This window comes from Suricata suricatta, chromosome 10 (assembly GCF_006229205.1).
Source record: "Suricata suricatta isolate VVHF042 chromosome 10, meerkat_22Aug2017_6uvM2_HiC, whole genome shotgun sequence".
Lineage (NCBI taxonomy): Eukaryota > Metazoa > Chordata > Mammalia > Carnivora > Herpestidae > Suricata > Suricata suricatta.
The window spans coordinates 63,610,173-63,633,985 of record NC_043709.1 but is presented as its reverse complement, the minus strand read 5'-3'; the positions used below and the strand labels follow the sequence as shown (position 1 = coordinate 63,633,985).

Genomic DNA, 23,813 nt, shown 5'->3' with positions numbered 1-23,813 from the left:
GAGGGCTTGTGTGAAATCCAGCTCGCCGGAGACCTGATAGCTCCTGGACTTGTCCCAGGAGGCTGAGTGACGGAGAGGCAGTCTTTTAAAATGAGGGTATCTGTTGGATCCTGACTCTCCTGAGAGGAAGAATCAAGATTTCTGGGGCTTCTGTGTACAACACAGGAGCCACACATGACCCTGGGAATTGGGACAGGAGTTTGGGGAATTTCATGTGCCTCCCAGGCGCCCAGCAACAATCCCAGCATTGTACAATCCCGAGATCTCTTGATCTGCCTTCCTCCAAAGTCATCACAGATGGTCAGATTCCTGGCTGCCTCCAGCTTTGTAAAATCCAACCTAACCCTTCCTGGGCCCGGCCCCACCCCTGCCAAAAATGTATGGGGCCAGCGGTCTCTCCTCCTCTCTGCAGCTTGGGGCACCTGCTCACTGCTCAGCTCGAGTTTCCCCTAATCCCGAATTCCTGTTCCCCCACCCTTCCTCCTTCTGAGGCCCTTCCAGGTGTATCCTGGGGCTCCTCCTGGCCCCATGCAGGTGGAACGCAGGGCATCGAGGCCTGGCTCTGCTGCCAGCTCCCTGTGTCCCGGATCCCTCCCAGAACCCAGAGCAGGAGCCTGGGCAGCACACACTGCTTGGACAATGCCAAGTTGCCCAGTCATGTTGTTTGTTGCTGAGGGCTTACCTCCTCCCCCAAGCTTTTGGAGCTCAGTCTTGAATAAACTGCTCAATCCTATTTCTGCATAAGCTGTCCCAGGAAGAAGACTTGGACAGGAGGATTCTGGGAAACATGACCAAGGCCCAGGCTGAGAATAGCAGCTAAGGAGTGGGGGGAGTGACTCCTCTGGAGCTAGGACGAGAGACCAGGAGAGGAAGTGAGGGGACCATGGAGGAAAGGTAGCAACTACATAAGGAAGTCAGTGGAAATAAGTGTTCTTGCACCTCTCTGGCTGTGGTCTTCCATCTTGCTGACAGGAAATTAATCACAACTTAATACCATGAGCCCACTGGCAGTGAGGCTGGGAATCAGACACCAGAATCCTGCTTTCCAGCTTCTGTCCAGAAGGTGAAAACTACAGAGCACAAAATTTGGTGGTGGTAGTGGCGGGGGGCGGGGGGTGGGGAAGGCCAGGGGTGGCACTGAGGACAATGGATTTCCGGAGCCGTCAGGGCCTGACCGCCCAGTCTCATTTCAGCCTCAACCTAGTCTGTTAGCTGTATGACCTTGGGCTTGTTAACCAATCCTCTCAGTTGCCTCAGCTCTTCCCTCTGCAGTCGTCATGTGCAGACTACTCCCTTTATAGGATTGCTTTCATGGACTGATTGAGACAGCACACAGTAGGCATCCCCATGCTCCCAGTTGCCTTTGTCTCCTCCACAAACACCACCATCTGTTCTTGGTTCCCTCTGTCCTCAAATACCCAAGGTGGAACAAAATTTCAAATGCTTCTGCAATATTTCTTGAAAGTGGGCAACAGGAAGGGTGGAGAGGGAAGAGTCAAAACAGACAGGCAACATACCTAGTCATTCCCTCCAAGAGCAAAGAGAGCCCCTAGCATAGGGAAGAGAGGTGAGTCCTAGAGGGAGAGGCAAAGGGAAGGTGCAGGTCTCTGAGCCTCCCCGACTCCACCCAGTAACTTTCCACTGGCCCAGAGTTGGCTGCTAGGTGCCGGTTACACACTTCCCCCAGGTGTGGCCCCCTGGTCCCCTCCCCAGCAGGGCCTGCAGGGGGCTGGGTGGCTGACGCACACCCTGCCAGAGATCTCAGCCGCCTGGAGGCTGATAAGGAGACCCAACTTCATCACATGGGACCAATTGAAGGGACTGGCTCTGGCTGTTAGCATCAGCTGAACAGCTTCCAGATTGGAGCGATAAGGAGATAAGTAACAGAGGGGGCGTAGGACTCTGGGCTGAGTGGCCAGAGAAGCCAGGGGGAGGGACATGGGCACTGCCAACAGAGGCCTCAGGAGGCCTGGCTTGGTGATAAGCCAGCAAATGGCAGCAGATGGGGGAGAGTTTAGGAAATAAGTGCACAAAGGCTGCGGGGCAGGGAAGGATTCCCTCCCACTGGGGCTTGTTCAGCAAAAAGAATAACCCTCTCTCTCTAGGAACATCCAATCCTCTAGGGCCCAAGCACTCTACTCAGCCTCAGGCTTGGGGTCGGGGGCAGCCCAAGGGATCAAGAGAAGAGGGTGAGGGAATATGGGTCTCAGTCCCACCAGCCTCAAACACCCCCAGGGAGATGCAGGTCTGGATGAATGGGTACTGCTACGGAGCACAGGCCTCCCAGCTGGCCACCTCTCTTACATCCCCAGGACAGGTCCCCACTTAGGAGCAGAGACCCCTGTCCCCACCTCCTGCCCCAACAGTGTTCCATCATGACCCAGGAAGCTAAACCAAGGCAAGTGTAGATGGAGCTGGTTTCCTGTATCTCTCCCATTGCCCTTGGCCCCGGGACCCAAGTGCCTACCTAGAACAGGCTGCTAGTCCGTCCCAAAGCTCAGCGAGGATGGGCATCCTGGGACAACCATTTGGTCCTCCCCTACCCCCATCCCCCAACCCCCCCCACCCCTGGCAGAGCAGCCTCACCTTATTGCCCAGCTGTCTGCCTACCTCCTTCCTTACAAGGGTCAATGCCTGGTCTGGAAGGAAAGAAGGGAAGGGTGGATTGGACACAGGACAGTGTGCCCCAAGGTCACACAGCTGTGGCAGTCTTAGGAGGAACCTTGGTGGGGTGCGGGCCTCAACCAGGCTTCCTGGGATCCCTTTCCTACATTTGGAATCCTGCCGGGCTCTTCCCACTCGTTCTGTGGGTCCTCAAACCCAAGGGAGCCTCCAGCCTTGACTGTCCATTTTGGGAGATGTAACTGGGGGCAAGGAGCAGCACAGGGGATGGTTCGACCTCAGTTCCGCAGGGCCCCTGATGGTTGGGTACAAGCTGCAGAGGGTGAGGGTGAGGTCGGGCAGAGAGGAGGTCATAGGATGGACTGGCAGCTAGTTTATATCTGGGCTTGCAGGAGCACAGGGAGGGTCAGAGGACCAGCAAGGGGACATTGTTTGAAGGAAGGAAGGAAGGGCTCCTCATTCCCGGTTGGTGCCAAAAAGCTGCAGGAAGAAGGTGAAGATGTAGATGATGTCTAGGTAAATGTTGAGGGCTCCAAAAATATACTCCTCAGGGCTCAGTGAGTGGCGTCGGTTACCCATCAGCAACTGGGTGTCAAATGCCAGGAACTGAGGGAAGGGGGAAGAGAGAGAAGTCAGAAGGTCCATCACTGTGACATTGACCAAGGGGGCCCAGCATTCCCACCCAGGTCCTCTCTGATTTTGTTGCCACCATATGCTTCTTGGCCACTTGGTGACCCTCCTGGAAGAGCCTTGAATCTGGAACTTCCTCAACCCCTTCCATCTCTAATTAACACCTATTTCCCAAGCACCTACTATGTGCCAAGCATAGGGAAATAGTAAAGAACAAGACAGACAAGATCCCCAACCTCGTAGAGCTTAGAGTCTAGAGGGGAAGTAATTGTTACTATGAATGTAACCAAAGAGAAATGCGAAGTGTCATGGGCAGGGGGGGGTGGTGGCTGAAATAAGGAACCTGACCTATGTGAGTTTGACAGTGAGCTTGGGAAGGTTTCCTGGAGGAGGGGACCTTCAAGCTGAGGCCGAGTCTTCTCACCAATTGTTTCAGAGCCCTCCTCTTAGAAGATGAACAAATACTTCATGTAACAGTGAGCAGAGAACAGATACCTGTTCTGTGTTTTGCAGACATCAGCCTACTTGGTCCTAATAAAGTTCTTTGAATAGGGATTATTCCTAGAGGAAATCAAGGCCCAGAGATTTTAAGTTCTTGCCTGAGGTTACACAGCTGGGAAGTGGCAAAGTGAGGATTTGAACCTGAGCAGGCCGGCTCCATTGCCCCCATGCTTATCCATTCTGTTCCACTGTTCCTGGGCAGCACCAGGGGTTAACGTGTTTCCTGCCAGGAAACACTTTCTTCCCCGGGCACCTTCTTGGCCTCATGGACTATGAACAGTCATTCCCTTAGAGACAGCTCTTCTCTCCCCCTGCTATCTCCTACCAGACCTTCCTACTGTCGACACTGACTCCCATTCCTCCCACTTAGCTATTCTCTGGGGTCCAAGAATAGGAAGCAGAACGCCCACTAGAAATAGCATATGACACTTCACCAGCATGATGTCGTTTTCTGGGAGAAAGAAGCCAAAAAATTCCACCAGCGTCCCAAAGGTTATGAGCCACTGGTCAACAGGGGATTGGGATTCTTTAAATCCATTCACATTCTTGTTAACTGGGCTGTGCCCAGCTCTTCCGTCACTTGTGTGTGGAAGACCTGTGTTCCTTGGGTCCTCTGGAACATTCATTAGGCAATAAATATGTATGGGGCAAGAGTGGATGCCAGCAACTTGCTGGCAGAGACGACACCATGCCTGTTTTCCGGGCTCACCACATGGTGGGGGACACTTCCAGATGACTGCAGTAAAACTCGGAGGGCACCTGGAGTGGCAGTCAGTTGAGCGTCCGACTCTTGATTTCAGCACAGGTCATAATCTCATGGTTCGTGGGATTGAACCCCACATCTGGCTCTCTACTGTCGGTGCAGAGAGTCTCTCCCCCAATCCCGCTCCCCACTGTCTCTCAAAATAAATACACAAACATCAAAAAAAAAAAAAACCTTGGTAAATGCCATAATTAGGGTTGCTTGAGCAGGTAGTCCAGGAGAAGTGATATTTTACCTTGGCCTTGAAGGATGAATAGGAGTTTGCTAGACAGAGAAGGCATGGGGAGGTACCATGGTGTGAAAAGTGAGGAACTGAGCATGGCAAAAGCAGTGGGACAATGGGACAGAGGGAAAGGGACTAGAGCTCAGGGGTCAGAGGCTCCAATTGGGAAAATCTCCAGCCTGGGGGACATTGAGGCATGACCCCCTGGAAGGTGGGGAGGTGGAGGATTATGAGAACGGGCTTGAAAGTCCACCTGACCTGCACTGCAGCCTCAACTCCTCTCCTCACTAGCTCTGGGACCCGGAGCAAGGTAGTCTCCCTGAGCCCAAGTCTGTAAGAGGGAGTCTCCCTGTGCTCGCCTCCTGAGGTAGTGAGGATAAGATAATGCACACCAAGTGGCTGGCATGGTGCCTGACATGTGGTATGAACTTAATGAACTTGAGCTATTAATGTGGTTTTAGTTGTTACGTGCAGAAGGAGAGGTGCCCCCTTGAGAACATGTGTATGCTGCGGCTGGGACCCAGGTGTCTCCAACAGCTCATCCAGGAGGCGGAAATGTTACTAGGGGCCTCCCAGCCTTAGCAGAAGGAACACAGGAAGCCACAGCCAGGGCTGAGGGGGGCTTGTGCCGGGCACGTCAGGCTCCCTGAGCCCAGCAGCGTTGAGGGAACAGTGAGCGAGTACAAAGGACTGGAGTCGGAAAAATTCGGTTTGAGTGCTGGTTCCATCCCTCAGTAGCCATCACCCACTTAACCTCAGTGTCCTTATCTACAAAATGGGACAGTAATGATGACCACACCACAGTGTGGTTTCGAGGGTAGTGGATGTATGCGGCCTCAACTCTTCTTGTTCTTTAGTCTCACGTCACTTTATTCCACTCTGCTCCTTCTGAATAGGATTTGGATTCTCACATAAGTTTGTCCTCTACAGAGAGAACGAGCAAGGAGAGGGACTGACTTAAATGCTACAGGCTGCTTGGCAGTCATGCTGCTAGCATAAGTTAATAAATTGCTGATCTGGCTTATCAATCAGTGGCTTGCTTGGTTGATTTCTCAGAGCCTGGTCACCCCTGGGTGAGCTAATGAAATTGACTCTCTCAACCTAGAAGGCTTGGACCCAACCAGGTCTGGGGGTGGCTTCTCCAAGGAGCACCCACCCAGGAGGCCTCCTAGAGGAGCCAGCAGGCTTTGCTCTTGGAAGAAAGAGGAATGAAGCGATTTCTGCCCCTGCCCTTGGCCTCTGGCCATGGATGCTTATCTATGTGGTGCTCTCTGGGATAGCCTGCTCTAGATTTCAATTCCACTGCCTGATGCCACCTATGGCTGCAACCTCATGCCTGTGAGTCAGCTGGAGGCTTTCCCCTCATTTAGTCCCACCAATATTTATTGAGCACCTACTATGTTCCAAGGGCTTGCCTTCAGAGAACTGACAGTCTAAAGAATGCAAATTACCAGAGATTACATTATGAGCATGCACTCAGTACAGGGGAAAGTAACCTGATAATCTTGGGTATTGGGAAGCATCATTAACTAACATTTTGGTTAAGAGCGGATATCTTGGTTATGGTTAATATCTGGCAGCTAAGATGTCAGCTGCTTTGACTGCTGACATCTGAAAGGACACAGGTTCTTCCTTGAGTTGGTGGCCAGCTGAACACAAGAGGAGGAGCATGTGGGAGGAGGAGCATGGGAGGAGCATGAGGAGCATGTGGGCAAAGGAGCTTGGGTTAGGGGCAAAAGGTGGGAGTGGGACTAGGAGGCTATTAAGTTACATCTAAATTGTCCCTTCATACCCTATCCTTTATCTCATCTCATTCACCCAATATGCCCTAGGAGGTGGGTGTTACTCACACTATTTTACATAAAGGAAAGGAGTCTCAGAGGCAGTGAGTGGCTTGCTGATGGGTCATTTTTCTTTAGTGCTGGAACCAGACCATCTGTCTCCTATTCTGGCAGAGAAGCAGGCAGAGCGGGCTTGCAGGGGGAGAGGGCATACCCAGAGGGCAGAGGACAAAGGCAAACTTTCCGGGCTCACCCTGTTGGCCAGGCTGGGCCCCCCACCCACCCTGCCACTCACTTGGCCTGACCCTGCCCATGTGTGCAGGACCTGGGCTTCTGTCTCTTGTCCTCCCAGAGGTGAGGCTGAGAGGTGCTGGGGAGCCACGCCATGGAGAGGCCAGCGCAGAGCCAGCAACAAACAGGAACCGGATACAAAATTCTGGCATTACAATGTGTTGAGTCAGCATTAAAAAATAACTCGTGGACCATGTCCATCCTACAGAGATGCCAGCATGAGTGTGCAAAACAGCACGCCCAAGGCCATTTTCAGCAGCGCTGGTTCTAACAGTGAAATCCCGAAAACCCTAAACTCTCAACTAGGGGATGGTTAAATAAACTGCGGGCAGCAGCACCAAGGCAGAAACATCTCTGATAGATGCTATTATTAGAAAAGAACAAGCTGCAGAAAAATCTGCATCATCCAATCCCCTCTCTGTAACAACAACAACCAAAAAACTCACAAAACTATACATCATAGAAGCCTGTATAGCAAATACCTGAAAAATACATATAGAAAGATCCAGAAGGAGACAATTTATCACAGCACTACCACTGGGCAAGGCAGTGAAGGACATGCAAATGACGTTTGCTTTATCTGTATTCTGTAAGATTTTAAAAACTGAAATATTGAACAACTGTATTCATATTTTATTTAATTAAAAATTTAATTTTAATTTTAATTTAATTAATTTTTTTTTTTTAAGAGAAAGAGAAAGCATGAGCAGGGGAGAGGAGCAAAGGGACAGAGAGAGAATTTCAAGCAGGCTCCCTGCTCGGCACGGAGCCTGACACAGGGCTCAATCCCACAATCCTGGGATCATGACGCTTAACCTACTGAGACACCCAGGCACCACTAATTAGAAATTTTTAAAACAAGGATTAAAGTAACATACAAAAAGAGTTGGTGAACCTTTTCCTTTAATCCTCACATAAGCCTCTAGGACAGGTGTTCTGTTATCATCTCCATCATGAAGCTAGAGTCTGGGGCACAGAGAGTATGAGGGACTCGCCCACCTCACACAGCCAAGAGGACAGCTCAGATCTTCTGATCTCAAATCCCATTCTCCTTCCACCATGTGACACTGCTTTGGGGCCTGGTGTGTGTGTGTGTGTGTGTGTGTGTGTGTGTGTGTGTGTGTGCACGCGCGCGCGCACTCACACAGAAATCTGGAAGAGGTGGAAAACTGGAGCACAGAGCTCAAGGCCAAGAGCGTTGCAGGCTTCCTGGGGGACTGCAGGGAGCATTGGGCCCATCTGGCCCTGCCACCACTTTCGGGGCTAGGGAGTGAGCCTGGGCTTAGAAGATTCTGTGGGAAGAGGCTGCCAGCCTTAAGCCCTGTGCCTTTGGCTGGGATGCAGGGCAGGGTGAGGGAGTAGGGGGGAGGAAGAGGGGCACTGAGTGGAGACCTGGGTCCACTTGTGGCCTGGGTCCAACAGAAGTTACTTCTCTTGTCATCACTGACCTGAATGTCAAAAGTTTAAATGGCACAGACAACATCTGCATGTCGCCTGGGTCCTGGGGAGCACCTCTAGGCAGCCACCGAAGGAACAGGGTTTGGCAAGCATGTGAGCTGGGATAAAAGGGAACCTGTGCATGGAAGTATGTGAAAGAGCCCGTGTGTGGTCCTCTGAGGAAGGGCATGAGTGTAATACAGTGCTTAAGAACATGGCCTGGGAGGGGCGCCTGGGGGGCTCTGTTGGTTAAGCATCCAACTTTGGCTCAAGTCATGATCTCATAGTTCGGGGGTTCAAGCCCCTTTTCGGGCTCTGTTCTGACAGCTTGGAGCCTGGAGCCTGCTTTGGATTCTGTGTCTCCCTCTCTCTCTCTGCCCCTCCCCACTTGTGTTCTCTCTCTCTCTCTCTCTCTCTCTCTTTCTCTCAAAAATAAGCATGAAAAAAACATGGATTGGGGAGTCACACAGCCCTGCGTTCAAATCTTTCAACTGACTTCTACTAACAGGTGATATCATTGATTACTAATGATGCACCAGACACTTGATAAGTGTTTTGCATATATTAATTCACTTACAAGTTACAACAACCTACAAGGTGGTTACTATCATTCCTGCATTTTAGAGATAAGGAAACGGAAGCACAGGGAGGTTATATGATTTTATCAGTTCACACAGCTAGAATATGGCAGAGCATGGATTTGAACCCGAGTACTCTGCTCCAAAATTTGGTGCTCTGAGTTACGAGGTTAACATTTACAATCAAGGTAAAAGCTACCACAGTAGTTGAGAAACTACCAAGTTTCAAGTGCTAGGCTGTTTTCTTTTCTCCTTTCATATATTATCTAATTTAATTATGACCACAGCTTTGTGGAACAGTTCATATAAGCCCATTTTCTTTCTTTCTTTCTTTCTTTCTTTCTTTCTTTCTTTGACCTTTATTTATTTTTGAGAGAGCATGAGTGGGAGACTGTCAGAGAGGGAGAATAGAATCAGAAATAGGCTCCAGGCTCTGAGTTGTCAGCACAGCACCTGAAGCAGGGTTCGAACCCACAAACTGCGAGATCATGACCTGAGCCGAAGTTGGCAGTTTAACCGACTGAGCCACCCAGGCGCCCCAAGATTAGCCCATTTTAAAGATGAAGCAGGTGAGGCACAGAGAAGTCAAGTAACCTGCCCAAGGTCACAGTGGTAAGAGGATGAGCTAGATCTTGAAAGTCATTTGGGAGGAGTGCCTGTGGCCACCTAGAGGGCTCCCCCCCCCTACCGCCCTTCCAATAGCACCTTTCCTGGCCCTGCTCTGCATCTGAGAGCAGTGACTCCTGCCTTCCCTATCACGGCCTGCCAGTTAGATACTCCTCTGCCCCACTCCCTACAGGGACTCTGAACCACCCCTCCATCCGTCTCCCACCCCGGGAGGGGGCTGCTGGGAGAGGGACTTCTTTCACTGTCTCCGGGTCAAGGTATTGGTTTGAAGGGCTTGGTTTGGGCCAGACATTGGTTCCTGAGGCATGCTGCCCTTCAAACCACTCTCCTGGCTGCTGCCCTCAGAGGAGAGGGCTCAACTTCAGCGGGTTCAGATGAGGCTGCAGGTGAGGTGTTGGGGCTGTTTTAGTGGCAAAGGGTGGGTAGCAGAACAGAGAAGTTTCCCACTAGACCGTTCAGGCTCACGTAAAAAACCGAGGCAAGAGAGCCTCTCTCTAAGCTCTGAATGAAATAAAGATAAGTCTAAAATAAAATTATACTCCTGTCTGGGTTTGTGTAGCCATTTTTGCTTTTCAAAGTGTTTTTCTAATCGTGAAAAGGTAGTGCATATATCACAGCCCTGAATAAAAAAGCAGGGAGAGGGGTGGAGTGGGTCCAAACAGGAGTCTCTGCAGAATCTTCCAGATGCTGTGGGGCTGGCCTAAGCTGGTCAAGGGAACATTAGGGACCCAGATTCTCTGTTTGAGTTGGATGGAAGTAACTGCCGAAAGCCTGATCTCAAAGGTTGAGAAAGCTTCCCTGGGTTCTGCTGCTCTGGAGGCAGTCAATCAGTGGGAACTCTCTGGCCTTTATTTTCCCACCTGTGAAATGGACAGGGAGATAGAGTTGAAAGAATAACTGGACTGAGAGTCAGGAAAATGGGGCTCTCATCCAGCTTGGCAGCTAACACTGTGTACCTGTGTGTGTGTGTGTGTGTGTGTGTGTGTGTGTGTGTATGTGTACATATGTGGTGTGTGGAATGTATGTGGTATGTGTGTAGTATATGTGATGTGGCACATGTGTGGTTTGTGTGGTTTTTGAGGGTGTATGTGGGGTGGGGAGCATGCTGTCTCAGGGCCTCAGTGCAAATAGGTCCCTGCCAGCATTAGGGACTCACCGTCTCAACCGTCCTTTCTTCCAAGGACCGAGGACAGAGGGCTGTGTGTATCTTCCCCGCGGTCAGGGGCCAACACCTACAAAGCATCTTCCTCCTAAGCTTCACTCATCCAAACACCATCAGGCCCTGAAGCATCCAGTACTGACCACTACACCTGTTCTTCCTGCCACCCTGATTCTGGGACTCTGCCTGCACTGGCCTTTTAACTGGTCTCTTGGGCTCTGGCCTATCTACACAGCTTCTCACTAATCTTCTTTAAAACAGACTGTGAGGGGCACCTGGGTGGCTCAGTCCGTTAGGCGTCCAAGTTCAGCTCAGGTCATGATTGCTCAGCTCCTGATTTCGAGCCCTGCATTGGGCTCTGTGCTGACAGCTCAGAGCCTGGAACCTGCTTGGGATTCTGTGTCTCCCTTTCTCTCTGCACCTCCCCTGCTTACACTCTGTCTCTGTTTCTCAAAAAGCAGATAAACATTAAAACACACACAGACTGTGATGTTTTCTCAGGTCTCCAATTTGTCCAGGCCAGGCAGGGGAAAGTTCCATTCATATTGGGTTCGTCACCTAATTTCCAAAGTCCCATGCTTAGTTTCTTTCCTAAGTCCCCCGGCCTGGCTTCCTGGTTTAGGTGGCAGGGAGACCCTAGCTTCCCCAAAGAAGGACTAGCTCTGAGGTAGAGCCACATAAGCACGGAGGCTCAGCCACAGCGGGAAACCTGCCGGCCAAGCCCTCGGCCCAACTGGTGCTCTCCCTCTGCCTGCCCCAACCCTCCTGCTCCGTCCCAGCCCCTCCACATGGCCCTGTCCTCTCACCCAGCCAAGCCCTCACACTCCCCTGCCTGACTTTCCATGAGCCATTGTGAAAAAGCACCCAAGGAGAGGGCACTAGAGGGGTCATGAGGATAAGCCCTGAGGTACCTGTGGGCTGACTCACCCACTTCTACTGGCACTTGGGTCTGGTGCCCAGTGAGGGGTATGAGATAGGGTGAGGCAGAAAACCCAAAGCCTCTTGAGAATGCACAAAAGCTAGATGGGTGAGGCCTAGGAGGGGCCTCTTCCTCAAGGCTAGACCTTGGCCCTGAGAAGCCAGGGCTCCCCACCCCTGAGCTCAGCCTAGTCCAGCTCAGGGGCCCTGCCCTCACAGATGGCAGAGACTGTCAGAGAGGGGCTAAGGTCTCTAGGAGAGAAAAACCATTTGATTCTAACAGCCCTTCCAAGACCCAGGCTGGGGGCGTTGGGTGGGTCCTTCTTGGTGGCCTGGGGCCTCCTCTGAGGCTTCTCCCCCTCTCATGGCAGCTGGGCAGGGATGCTCTGAGTGCGATGCTGGGAGGGCCCCTCATGGTGCTGGGAATCCTCCACAGGCTAGGGTGGGAGATGCCAGGATGGGCAGATGAAGACACTGGGCGTGCTGGGTGCTGGGAATGAGTTGGAGCTTGGGGACCACAGCTTTCACAGGACAGAACTGTGCAGGAAGCAAGGTCAGAATGAGGTCAACGGCCTTCTGAGTTGGGGTTAATGGAAAGACCCGGAGACTGTTCTTGTGGGGCTGGGCCTCTGATAGCCTCTGTCCACCTAAAACTCACAGGAGGGAGGGAAATGAATCCAGGGCCCCTCCTTAGCTTTTCCCTACTCCAGGGGCCCCCTGGAGACCTGTGCATGTCTTCCCTCCTTTGACTCAAGTGAATAAGGTCACGGATGGAGCTGGGGGATTCATACCAGGTGCTCCTGGCTATTATTTACATAATCTGGATGAGGAGCCCTAATGAGACATTAAAGGGTAATTAGCCACTGGGGCTCCTCCACTCCTGTGACTCACTGTGCAACTGAGGCTGTCTTTGCCCTGCTCTGACCAGCATCCCAGCCAGTCCTGGCCCCTCGGACATGCCTCCCGGGTATCCATTCATTCTATAAACATCAAGGTGTGGGGGGGTGCCTACTGGGTGCCAGGCACTGGGGATGCAGTGAAGAACAAGCTAGACAAAACTCCCTGCCCTCCAGGAACTTAAATTCTGCTGGAGGGAGACAAACAATCCACAAACAAATCAGAAAAAGGATGAACAGTGCTATGGCAAGAAATAAAGCAGGGAGGAGGAGGAGGGAGTGTGTGTGCGCGCGCGTGTGCGTGCTTGCGTGCTCAGTCACGCAGGATTGTAAATAAAGCGAACACTTGAAGGAAAGGACACAGGGAGCCGTGAGTGGATCCGAGGGGACAGATGGAGGCATCTTTAGGTACAGAGGCCCTGGGCTGGGAGTGAGCCTGCCGTGCTCAGGGGCCGCAAGGACCCCCACGTGGCTGCACCAGCGCGGGCAGTGGAAGGCATGGGAGGAGGGAAGTTGTCCCTGGAGGCCAAGGAGAGGACCCATCTGACCTCATTCACATGTAGCAGGATCACCCGAGCTACTGCACCACACACTGTGGGGGCCGCGCCAGTGGGAGGCCACAGCGGCAGCAACCCAGGACGGGGACCAGAGAGTAGCCATGAAGGTGGAGACAAGTGGTCAGATTCTGCCTAGAAGGTGGAGCCAACAGAACTTGCCACGGGGCCAGATGTGGGGCCAGATGTGGGGTATGAGGAGAGCAGAGGAATGGAGGAGGTCAGCAGGGTGTTGGCTTGAATGAGTGGAAGGACAGAGTTGCCATTTACAGAGATGGAGAAAGGCTGTGGGAGAAGCAGGAGCTCAGTTTCAGATTTAGTAGGTTTGGGGTGCCTATCAGATTTCCAAATGGGGATACTGAGTGGACAACTGGAAATTCTAATCTGGAATTCTGGGTTGGAGATCAGCTGTTGGGCCATCAGCATAAAAGATCGTATTCAGAGTCTTGAGAGGGTCTGAGATCCTGCAGGGAGTGAGCACAGAGAGAGAGGAGTTGATGGCCCTATGGCCCTCAGTGTGATCAGGGGGACAGGAGAAAGACAGGACAGCTGGTGACCAGGATGCCCAGGGAGGAAGATGCTTCTGGGCAGAGAAATGAGCAATTGTATCAAACAGGCTGAGGGGCTGGCAAGATGAGGGCTGAGAAATGACCACTGCTGACCCAGGTGAGAGCATTAACGGGGTTGAGAGAATTCCAGAAAGATTGGAAGGAGAGAAAGGAGGAGACAAATTGGAAATACAGGTACCCGCTGCTTTCTGAAAGTTTGATTTGAGTTACATTGTTTCATTTTTACAAAAGACCTGTAGTACCTGATTTTGGTAACCAAAAGAAATCCAAAGAGGATTGACTTTTGCAAAAAATGGGGGGAGGGATAGCATTCAGCATTTGTTGTGCAGTGAGGGCAGGCAGCACAGCCCACGAGTGGCACCCCCAAGCTCCTTCCCTGGGAACTACACCCAGCATCTGGGCATCAAGCTGCTGAGAGGTGTCTGTGAGCATCTTTGTTTTATCTCTATTTATTTTGTGCATAATATCAGCAAGATGCATCATAAGGCAGCAGAAAAGCCTAAGAGAGGTTATTTTTGGGGTCTGGGACACTCAAAAAATTTCCCATATACATTAATGGTGATTGCTTCTTCACTTTATGCCATTCCAGCTTACAAAAGGGGAAGCCTGTAATCAGTGTAGATTCCCTTATAAGGAATTTTGCTCTAAATGGGAGTGCTGCTAAGGGATGTGGGTCAAGAGTGGTGTGTGTGTGTGTGTGTGTGTGTGTGTGTGTGTGTGTGTGTGTTTCCAGATGGGATAAATTATAGCCTGTTTCCGTGCTAATGGGAATAATCCAGTAGAAAGGCCAATAGTGGTAGGGTCTGTGTGTGTGGGGCAGGGGGCAGGGGGTTTGCTGGAAAGAACTCCCAGCCTCTTGCCAAATACAAGATAATAGGAGTTGTCTTCTTTGAGAGGGACCCCAGGGGTGCTGGTAATAGCACCAGGCTGGGCACAGGACACCTGGGTCCTATCCTAAATCTGCCAGCCCTTAACACCCAGGGCCTCAGATGTGGAAAGCAGGTCTTATAACATCAGTGCTGCCTCCCTCCCTGGGTTGTGGTGAAGGTAATAGGTGTGAAAGTGTTTTCTAAAATGTAAAGGGTGGAACAGATGGTTGGGATTGTTTTTACTATTCTAATAACACAAGGGATTATTAAACAAATTTAAGGGATTACTATTCATCCAGCCCTACTTGTATGTATGGCCTTCCTGCTGTCTGACATACTGGCGGTGATCTGATCCACAGGAAGCCGAGTAAACTCCCCAACCCTCCACTGATGCTCACCACGCTCCCCCTCTGCCCTGCATGTTGACCCTCTTCTACTTGTCCCTGCCAAACACTGTCCTCTGAAACCCCCCAGGCTCACCCTCCCCCAGTGTGACCCTGCATCTTTCTTTCCTCTTGGCTCTATTCCCCACCCCATCCTTTTGATTGAAAAAACTTTTTAATGTTTATCTATTTATTCTGAGAGAGAAAGAGAGTGAGCGAGTGGCGGGGGGCAGAGAGAGGGGGAGAGAGAGAGAGAATACCAAGCAGACTCTGCACTATCAGCATGGAGCCTGACGCGAGGCTCAAACCCACAAACCACAAGATCATGACCTAAGCCAAAACCAAGAGTCCGTCGCTCAATCGAATGAGCCACCCACGTGCCCTTCATTGAAACTTATTTTAAGTGGGTGCTGCCTGGAGGAAAGAGTGTTGATGCGGGAGCCAAGAGAAGTTAGTGCCGCATGGCGACCTTTCTGGTTTGCCCAAGATTTAGGGGTTCCCTCAAGAAGTGGGACTTTCAGTGCTCAAACTGGCAAAGTTCTGGGATAAACTGGTCAGCCCAGTCTTGACCAAGGCCACACTTAGTTCATATGCCATTATCTTGCCAGGAAACGGGACAAACCATTTCACTTCTTTGTGGTCCAGTTTTCTCATCTATGAAAGGAAGGGCTTGGAGTTTTCCTAGATCCCTTTTTAGTCCCTTCAGCCTCAAGCTCTAATCCTGACGGTCATATACTCATTCCACAAGTATGTACTGAATGCCACTATGTGCCACACACTGTGTTCCTCCTGTTGACTGTGGCTTCCTGGGCACAGGCACAGCACCTCACACCTAGTAGCTGCTCAATAAAGATCTGTGGAAATGAATGAATAAACCTACCACACCCCATCCTTATCCACATCCTCTAAAACATCTGCTCATAGTCCTAATCCTCCATTTTCTCCCCTGATCTGTTACCCACAAGCCTGTGGAAACTGTGAATAAGCCTAGAACTCCGGCTGGACTGAGTTGAGCTGAACTTTCCAACCAGGGACAAGAGGGTCTGGGCACCACTCCTGCTGGCATTGGTGTTTCCCTTGTATGCCCCCTGGGAAGAGGTCACTAAGATGCCCACCTGGGCAGGTCCCCAAAGACCATCCCACTCAGGTGCCCACCTGAGCAAAGGGCCCGTGTTAGGCTCTTCCAGGCAGACGTCTGTCCCTGGTTACCTCCTGTCCCCTGGGCATCTGCCTACAGCCATCCCACGCCTCTCCACACGTAGCCTCATGCCCAGAACGGGGCTCGGAGCCAGACTGTCCAGGTTGCCAGTGTGGTCCCCTGCTTCCTAGGATGTTGTGTGAATTTGGGTAAGTCATTTAGTCTCTGAGCTTCAGGTTCCTCATCTTAATCTGATCACAATAGAAGCTATTTTATAGAGCCATGGTGAGGGTTAAATGCACATGGAGAACTTGGTGGGGGGAAGCATTCAATAAATATTAGCCATTCCTGTTACCATCATCATCATCATCACCATCAACACTCTCAGTCTGGTGAAAACAACCAGACCAACCTTGAACTAAGCATATGTCTCACACTGGGAATCTTCCTTGCTCCAAGAAGCCTTCCAGATTACCCCTAGGAGAGCAATGACTAGCTTAGTCCCCGTGGCCAGGGCACCCTCATTCTCTCACCCCTGCAAGCAGCACTGGCCCTCCTCCAGAGCTAGAGATGCCTCTTCCCAGCTCTGCCTGAAGCTCCAATCCTGTTACCATCTTCCTCCCCTGCCCAGATAAGCTGCATGTCTTAGAAATCAGAGAGCATTCCCTGAATGCAGCACTGAGCCTTGACCCGCCCACTGGAGCTTCACAGGGTGTCAGAGAGGAGGACTATGAGGAAGACTGGGACAGTGGAGGGGCCTAGGGAGGTGATCAGAGGCTGAGGAGGCGGGGCCCCCAGGGAGCCACACTCACCAACGTAAACACGCCTGCTCCCAGAGCGGCATACACTGCGTGGAGCCAGGGCACCTGTGGAGCAGACACAAACTCGGTTTAGAGTGACAGGCGGCAAAGGGGCAGGGAGGAGGGCTCAGTCCAGAGACCCCAGAGACCGGAGGGAGTAGCACAGACCTCCCTGGTGGCTTCCCTCTTTCACAGCACCCCCCAAACCTCCCCAGCAGTCCCAAAGAAGCCCAGACAGGGGTCCTTGCCTCTCTGTGTGGTCAGGGTGGGTGCGGATAGCCCCAGGATAACAGTGACCATGGAGGGGCTGGCAGGGGAGTTCCCAGTTGACTGAGGGAGCCTCAACCTGTTGAACCCCCCTGTCATCCTCCCAGCCTGAGCCTGGCCCTCAGGGGCACTCATCCTTGTCCTGTGTGGGGTCTGTCTGTTCCTCTGTAGGAGAATTCCTTAGCTTTGCCTGAAGGGGTAAGGGGCTCAGGGGTAAGGGGAGTAGGGGGAATCCTCTGGAATATCTGCCAGCTGTGCATGATGCAATTGCTTGCAAAGACCGGAGCAGCACCCCTTCCCAACCCTGGCCACCCGTAGGTCTCAGGGGTGCCCAGCTGGGTGTGGAGACCCTAAAGGTTTCAGCCATGCCCTCCTCCACAGGGCCTTCCCTCAAAAGATTCTTGGAAACAAAGATCCCATTAGCCTGACCTAGATCAATAAACAGTTCTTTGAAGTTTTGAGGCCACTTCCTATAACTGCCCTCCCCCATCCTAGATACACAGAGGGCCCCTGGACCAGCTCCGGTCCCTCCCTTCGTCAACAGGATCCTGGGAAGTGCCAAGGAAGTGCCAGAACCGTTCCTGATGTCCTGGACTTGGAGCCAATACCCTGCGGACTGGGGCTGGGCAGGATGGAATGGGGGAAGGGGGAGTGAGGAATGCTGCTCCTAGCCTGGCAGAAAAGGGACAGTGGGGGGGATCATGCTCCAAAGGTGGCTAAGAGGAGCCCCAGGAGATGGGTATAAGCATGCAGCCCTTAGCAGGAGTCTAACAGCTTCATCCCTTGGGTTGCCAGGATTAAACCTTAAGCCCCGCCTGTGATGTCTTCGGTCCTCCCCCTCTCCATCTGCAGCAGCCTGACTGTGTTAGTCACCACTGGGCCCTGTGCAGTCCGAGCTGCATTTCCAGGGCAGGCTGGACAGCTGAGATTTGGCTGGCCCCATGGACACTCCAATGGGTGTATGCTCAGAGCCTCACTGCCCCACCTCCTTCCTGCCTGGCCAGCCAGACTATGGCCCTCTGGACTTGGCTGATTTCTCAGGGGGCCCAGGAGGTCCTTCTTCAGGGCCCTTCTGGGCTTGGTGGTGCACTCCTGTCCCTGCCCAGGGTTTAAATGTGCCATGGCTTCTCCCTTGGCTTCACCTTCCCCCTAGAGCAGAGGACAAGAAAGGTGAAGCCGGATGTGGCTCATGGTGTGGGCAGGTGCCCACGCCTGCTAAGAAAAGCCTCCTTGTTTGTTTGCTTACACTGCCAACCAGCTCAGGCGCCAGGAGGGCCGGACAGGATGGCAAGCTGTGGGGCTTTGGCTCTGGGCCTTTCCTGGAAGGTGTGGGAGGAAACAGCACCCTTGGGCGACATGGGGCTCTCCCTCCCTCCCCAGGGGCCCTACTGGGAGACCCAGGGACTCACATATTGGAAGGGCAGGAGGATGGCCAGGATGAGTCCACTGAAGAAAAGAGTCATGAGCAGCACGAAGATCACACCCTGGCAGGAGGTGAAGTCAAACTGCAGGGATGGGACAGGCATGAGCCCTTGGGCCTGCACAGAGTGGCTTGACATTCCTGGGGACCCCTGCTGGGTGGTTGCTGACCAGAGGTGGAGGCCTATATAGCAGGCTGCTGTCTTGCCCTCCTTACCTAGAACCTGGCGTCCCCCCTCCTCCCCTCCTCCAGGTTGCCTCCCCAGACCCTACTCATGCCTTTCCCCTCTCCCTAGCCAGGGACCCAAGCTTGGAGCGCCCCCATCCCATAAGCCTTGTCCTGCCCTGAAGCCCCAGAGCTGACCTTAGTCTGGAAGCTAAAGACGGTGACTGAGAGGCAGACGAGAGCCGTGATGCCCAGACACAACAGCACAGATGTCGTGTTGTAGTAGCTGCGGAACACAGGGCGGGGACTCAGCCTCATGCAGGGCTCCTGGTTTCCCTGGCCCCCCTCCCAGGCCCACCCCCATCTGCCAGGACCTGATTCCTCCACCTCTGGCCCCCAGCCTCTCTCCTGGGCCCTGCCCTCCCCAGAGTGCTTGAACTCAAACTCCTATTTGAAGAAGATGGAGAGGGGCTCAGGGTGTGGCGTGACCACCCAGACTGGGGTCGCTCAAGGTGCGGTTTGAGAGAGGCCACCTTGCTCTCCTCCATTCCCCACCTCCACCCCACCGACCTGGCCAGGTTCTGCTGTTACTGTTCAATGGAGTGTGTGAGAAGACAGCTCCGGGCCAATGCATCCTGCCAGCCCGAACCTCTACCCCCTCTGAATGCTCTCTGAAGGGATGTGTTCAGGGCCAGCTCCCCTCAGAGTATGGCCTGTCCCCCTCCTCCTGTCCCCTTTACCTGGACAACATCCCAGTGAGGTAGGCCATGGACAGGGTCTGGAAGGAGAAGCAGGATGAGCGAATGCTCCAGAATCCAGCCTTTGGGGGCCCAGACACCTTCAGGGCCCACCCTGGGTCTCTATTCCTTGTGCACAGCCCTCAACTCTGCATCGGCCTCGCCCCCACACGTTCACTTCCAGGACTCGGACCTGACGAAGAGTGTCTCAACAGGCCTGCACCAGCTGTGTCCCTGACTTTCTTTTGCAGCCCTGCTCTTCCACCCCTTTCTATGGCCCACACTTCTTTATCCATAGTTCTAGGATGCCACATTCAAACCTCTTAAAAACAACATCATAAAGAAAAGAGATAGTGGCTGGAGTTAGTGGCTGGAGTTTCCATTTGGAAAGAGAGGGTGGGACGTCTTTGTGGTAGAAGTGGGGTGAATATACCCCCGCCTCCACCAGCCACCTCCCTTCGGACATCCACAGCCCAGACTTCCTGGCCCTCGAAGCACCCCCTCCTTTCCTCCTCCCACTATGTGCACTCAGCATCTGTCCCCAGTGCCCCACCTCCCACCAGGTCACTTACGAAGATGGTCAGGAGAATCAGGTTCCAAGGGAAATGCCTCCTGTAAGGCAAACCACCAAGTTCAGAGGAGATTGGGGGTGCTGGCAGCCACAGGCTGGGTCACTGCAGCGGGGAGGGGGCCTCTGCCTAACCACATCCCATTCCTCGGGGTTTCCTCCTTCAGCACACCCCCAGGTGCCCCCATCTGTCGGTTCACACCCACCCCTGTTGCCACCTGAGAGGCTCCAAGGAAAGGAGGGAGGGGCGGGCTTGATGAAGCCCAGAGGGTAGAGCCTTTTCAGAAGTTCATAGCACACATGTGGCAGGCAGGACTGGGGCCAGAACTTTCAAGATCCTTCTCATGTTCTTACGTCACATACCGAGGTCCAGAACAGCAGGCCAGGGTCAGGTATGTGGCAAAGAATACAGCACTGTAAGAAACAGATGGACAGTCAGCCGGTGCCCCCTGAGGTCCCTCCACCCGGTCCCCTGCTCATTTCACTCTCTGCCCTCCCTACACCCCACAGGCATCAGGCAGTATGATTAGGTCGGGAGAGGGTGTTTAAGACCTCGCTCATCCTAGAACCTGGCAATGGGCAGCATGATGGTCCAATTCCAAAAGACAGGAAAGGGAATTTGGTGAGCCTGCTTCTGGAAACGTGGAGTCTTGGGGGCCATGAGACAGCTGACTGCCTAATACAAAGTGGCCTCCCCAGACTCTCCCAGTACTTCACACAGAAAGCTTGTATACGGTGTTTTCTAGGTGCCAGGCAGAGTGCTAGGTGCTTTATGAATACTAATTAATGTAATCCTCAAATCTTCTCGCTCCAGAGTCCTAGCTTATCACCACTGCTCCATGGTGCCTCCTTCAGTCCCCTCCCACCCTTCTGGCTACTTGTAATGATCTTGTTACTTTACTGTTGGTCTATCCCACTAGACTGCGAGCAAATCAGGGGAAGTGCCCTCATCTGTCCTGCAAGCACCTGGCACAGGCAGGAAGTGCCTGTGGCATGAATTTCTGGATCAGGTAGCCATGTCCAGTGGAAAACTGGCAGGGAGCTCAGGGCAACCCCAGAGACAGGGATTGAGGATTGAGGATTTTTTAGAGAGCAGCGGAGGTGAAGGCCAGTCGAGGAGGTAGAAGATGAGGGACGGAGGACCCAAGGGGCATGCTCATGCCTACCTACATTGATGCCGCCACCAATGCATGGTCTCCAGCCCCCAGTGGACCCTGAACATGCTTCTACCATCCTCTCCCTCTCCCTTTTCAGTTCATCACCTATCCCCCAGAGCAGCAATCCCAACCATCCTCCCTCATTTGCAAACCTCTCAGGGTACCTCACTCCTGCAAGGTCTGGCCTGATGTGTCCCAGAAAGATTTGAGGTGATGTGGGGCTCCCTTGGCTCTCTGCTTGCCACCGGCAAACATAGTATTATGCATGTGCCCTTTCTTCTGTCCTTGCATCCCAGGCCAACCCCCCAGCCTGGGCTCTGGGCCCCACACCCTCAACTCCTCCACCATCTCTATCTCTATTACATCACCTTTCCTCCTCACGCCTCTCCTCCTACACAAACCTCCTTAACTGCTCTCCATCTTCAACCAACGTCTTTCCCAGTTCTAACTATTTCCACTTTATCCGCCCTCACAGACAAGCTTCTTGAAAAAGTTGTCCTCACTCACTGTCTCCTTCTTCATCTCCTCATTGCTCCCCAGCCCCACAAACCCAGCCCCAGCCCCACTTAATGAAAACTAGCTTTGCCACATCCCTGTGGCCTTGTTGAGCCCAACTGACACTTGTCAGTCCCTGTCTTACCTGACTTTTCAACACCTGATCACTCCCATTATTCCCCCAGATCCAAGATGACACACTCTTGGGTCCCCTCCTACCTCCCTGGCCACTCCTTCTCCATCTCCTTCAGAGGAACTAAATATGCCTGGTCTCTTTGACACAGAGTCTCATCAAGCTGTCTCCTTCATGCTCTCTCTGGGGGCTCACTCATCCACAGAACTCCCGTTAGCAGGCAAATGCTCATGGCTCCCACACCCTTGTTTCTGATCTAGAAGTTCCTTCTCAACCCCAGGCCTGAATATGCAACTGCCTACCGAGCAGACGTGGCCATTCAGAAACGTTCCGAACCCAACAGGTTAGGAGTGAACTCGCCCTCCTCCCTGCCCCAGCTCCTGCATCTCCTACTGCAGAGGACGTCATGCACATCCAAGTCGCCCAACCAGAGAGCTCAACATCCTTGACTCTCACCCAGCCTCACCCAATTAATCACCTGGATCTGCCTACCTAGGCAGCTCTCAGATCTGTCACCTTCTTTCCATGCCCAATACCACCCTTTTAGGTGGGGCCACCTCCATCTGGTCCTGCTGCCAGCCCTGCCTTCCACACTCCAAGCTACAGGCATATCCAACCATGAGACTCCCTTGTTTAAAATTCCCAAGGACCTGGCAAGGCCCTGCTTGATGTGCCTCCCTGAACCTACCTCCCTGGCCCGCCCTTCCCCGCACTCCACTCCCCCTCCCCTCTGCACCCTTACAACGTGCCTCCCACACTCTGCTCCTGCTGGAAAGGACTGACAGCAGGGAAACCTGAGGCCTGGGTTACAGGGGCTCCCTCCAGGCACCATGGGCATTCCTCAACGGAGGCCTGCATCCTCACATCCTCCAGGCCTGTTCCTCTGAACCCCCACCCAAAGGTAGCATCTGGAGTGGCCTACGCATTTTGCCTTCCTACCACTAAGCCAGGGCCTGGCAATGGTTAAGCGACTTTAAATACTTCTTTAAATGCAAAAGAATAGGGGATGGAGAGGTGGAGACCAGCCTATTGGATTTGGCACATAGGACGCCTCCATTTTCGCCTTCTCCTAGTCTTCCATGGCTCTCCAGTGACGTGGAAGACTTGTCACAAAGATTGAGGGGTTCTTAGGATCGGGAGCCAGTGAAGGACACTGGAATCATCCTGCTCCAGTTGAGAAACACTCCAGCATCTGCTCTCTTCTGGTCTCACTTGAGTCATTGGTCAGTCACTTGGGCAATAATGATAATAATAACAGCCTTGTCTATGTGTGTCCTGGGTGTGGGTCCTGTCTCCTTGCCAGACTGGGAGCTTCCAAAGGGCAAGGGCCCCATTTCCTTTCCTCTCTGGTCCACAGCAACTCAATCCTCAAGACCAGAGGTCACAGGAAGATCAGAGGGACATGACCTGTGGCTCAGAGTGCAGCCTTGGAGCCTGACACTCACATTCATACCCCAGCTCTGCACTCCTATTGTGTGACCTTAAACAAGTTACTTAATTGCAGAGCCCTCTTTCCCTCCTCTGTGAAACAGGAGTGCTGGTATCCTCTCCACTGGGGCCATTGCAGGATTTGCAGGATTGACTGAGAGCACACGTCAAGCGTGTTGCACAGGGCCTGGCACAGGGTAAGGACTCAAAAATGGGAGTTGTTAGTATAATTGGACCAGCAGCCTCCTGGAGAGGCTCCGACCCACCTCTCCCAGTCTGGGCCTCACAGTTTCCTCCTCGGCCTGCTTCCCCATCCCCGCCCCACAGCCCTGACTCCTGCCCCAGCACCAGGGCTCTGAGGGAGCAATCAGACAATAAGGTAAGAGCCCACCGAGGGAGATGACTGGGGCCTTGAGACAGCGGTGAGTGGAAGGCGGGTGCTGGCACGTTGCCAATCCCAGGGGGCAGAGAATGAGTCAAGGACGGACGTGAAAGAGAGACTCACTCACATGTCAGAGCCTGGGCCCCAGGGCCTGGGCTGGAGCCCTGGTCTGTTTACAGAGTGTCAGAACAGGGGAGTGAGGCTTAAGTGGAGGCCGGTCTAAATCCAGTGTACTCTCCCAACGTGTCCCATTCTAGGGCCAATCCCGGGCCAGCAGGGAGGCAACAGAGATTGCAGGGGAAGTGCACAAGATTATGCTGCT

At 52.9% G+C, this 23,813-nt stretch overlaps 1 protein-coding gene across 1 annotated transcript in view; it reads right to left on the bottom strand.

The window, feature by feature from the left end:
- Positions 1-2,980: 2,980 nt before the first annotated feature.
- FAIM2 (Fas apoptotic inhibitory molecule 2) overlaps positions 2,981-23,813 on the bottom strand; it is a 31,148-nt gene continuing 10,315 nt past the window's right edge. Inside the window, exons 6-12 of the mRNA XM_029954529.1 lie at positions 20,260-20,310; positions 19,901-19,940; positions 19,332-19,369; positions 18,790-18,877; positions 18,416-18,511; positions 16,752-16,805; positions 2,981-3,228 (exon numbers count right to left, since the gene is read on the bottom strand). Of these exons, the coding sequence (XP_029810389.1) occupies positions 3,079-3,228; positions 16,752-16,805; positions 18,416-18,511; positions 18,790-18,877; positions 19,332-19,369; positions 19,901-19,940; positions 20,260-20,310 (517 nt within the window). The 3' untranslated portion in view covers positions 2,981-3,078. The remainder of the gene's footprint in view (positions 3,229-16,751; positions 16,806-18,415; positions 18,512-18,789; positions 18,878-19,331; positions 19,370-19,900; positions 19,941-20,259; positions 20,311-23,813) is intronic.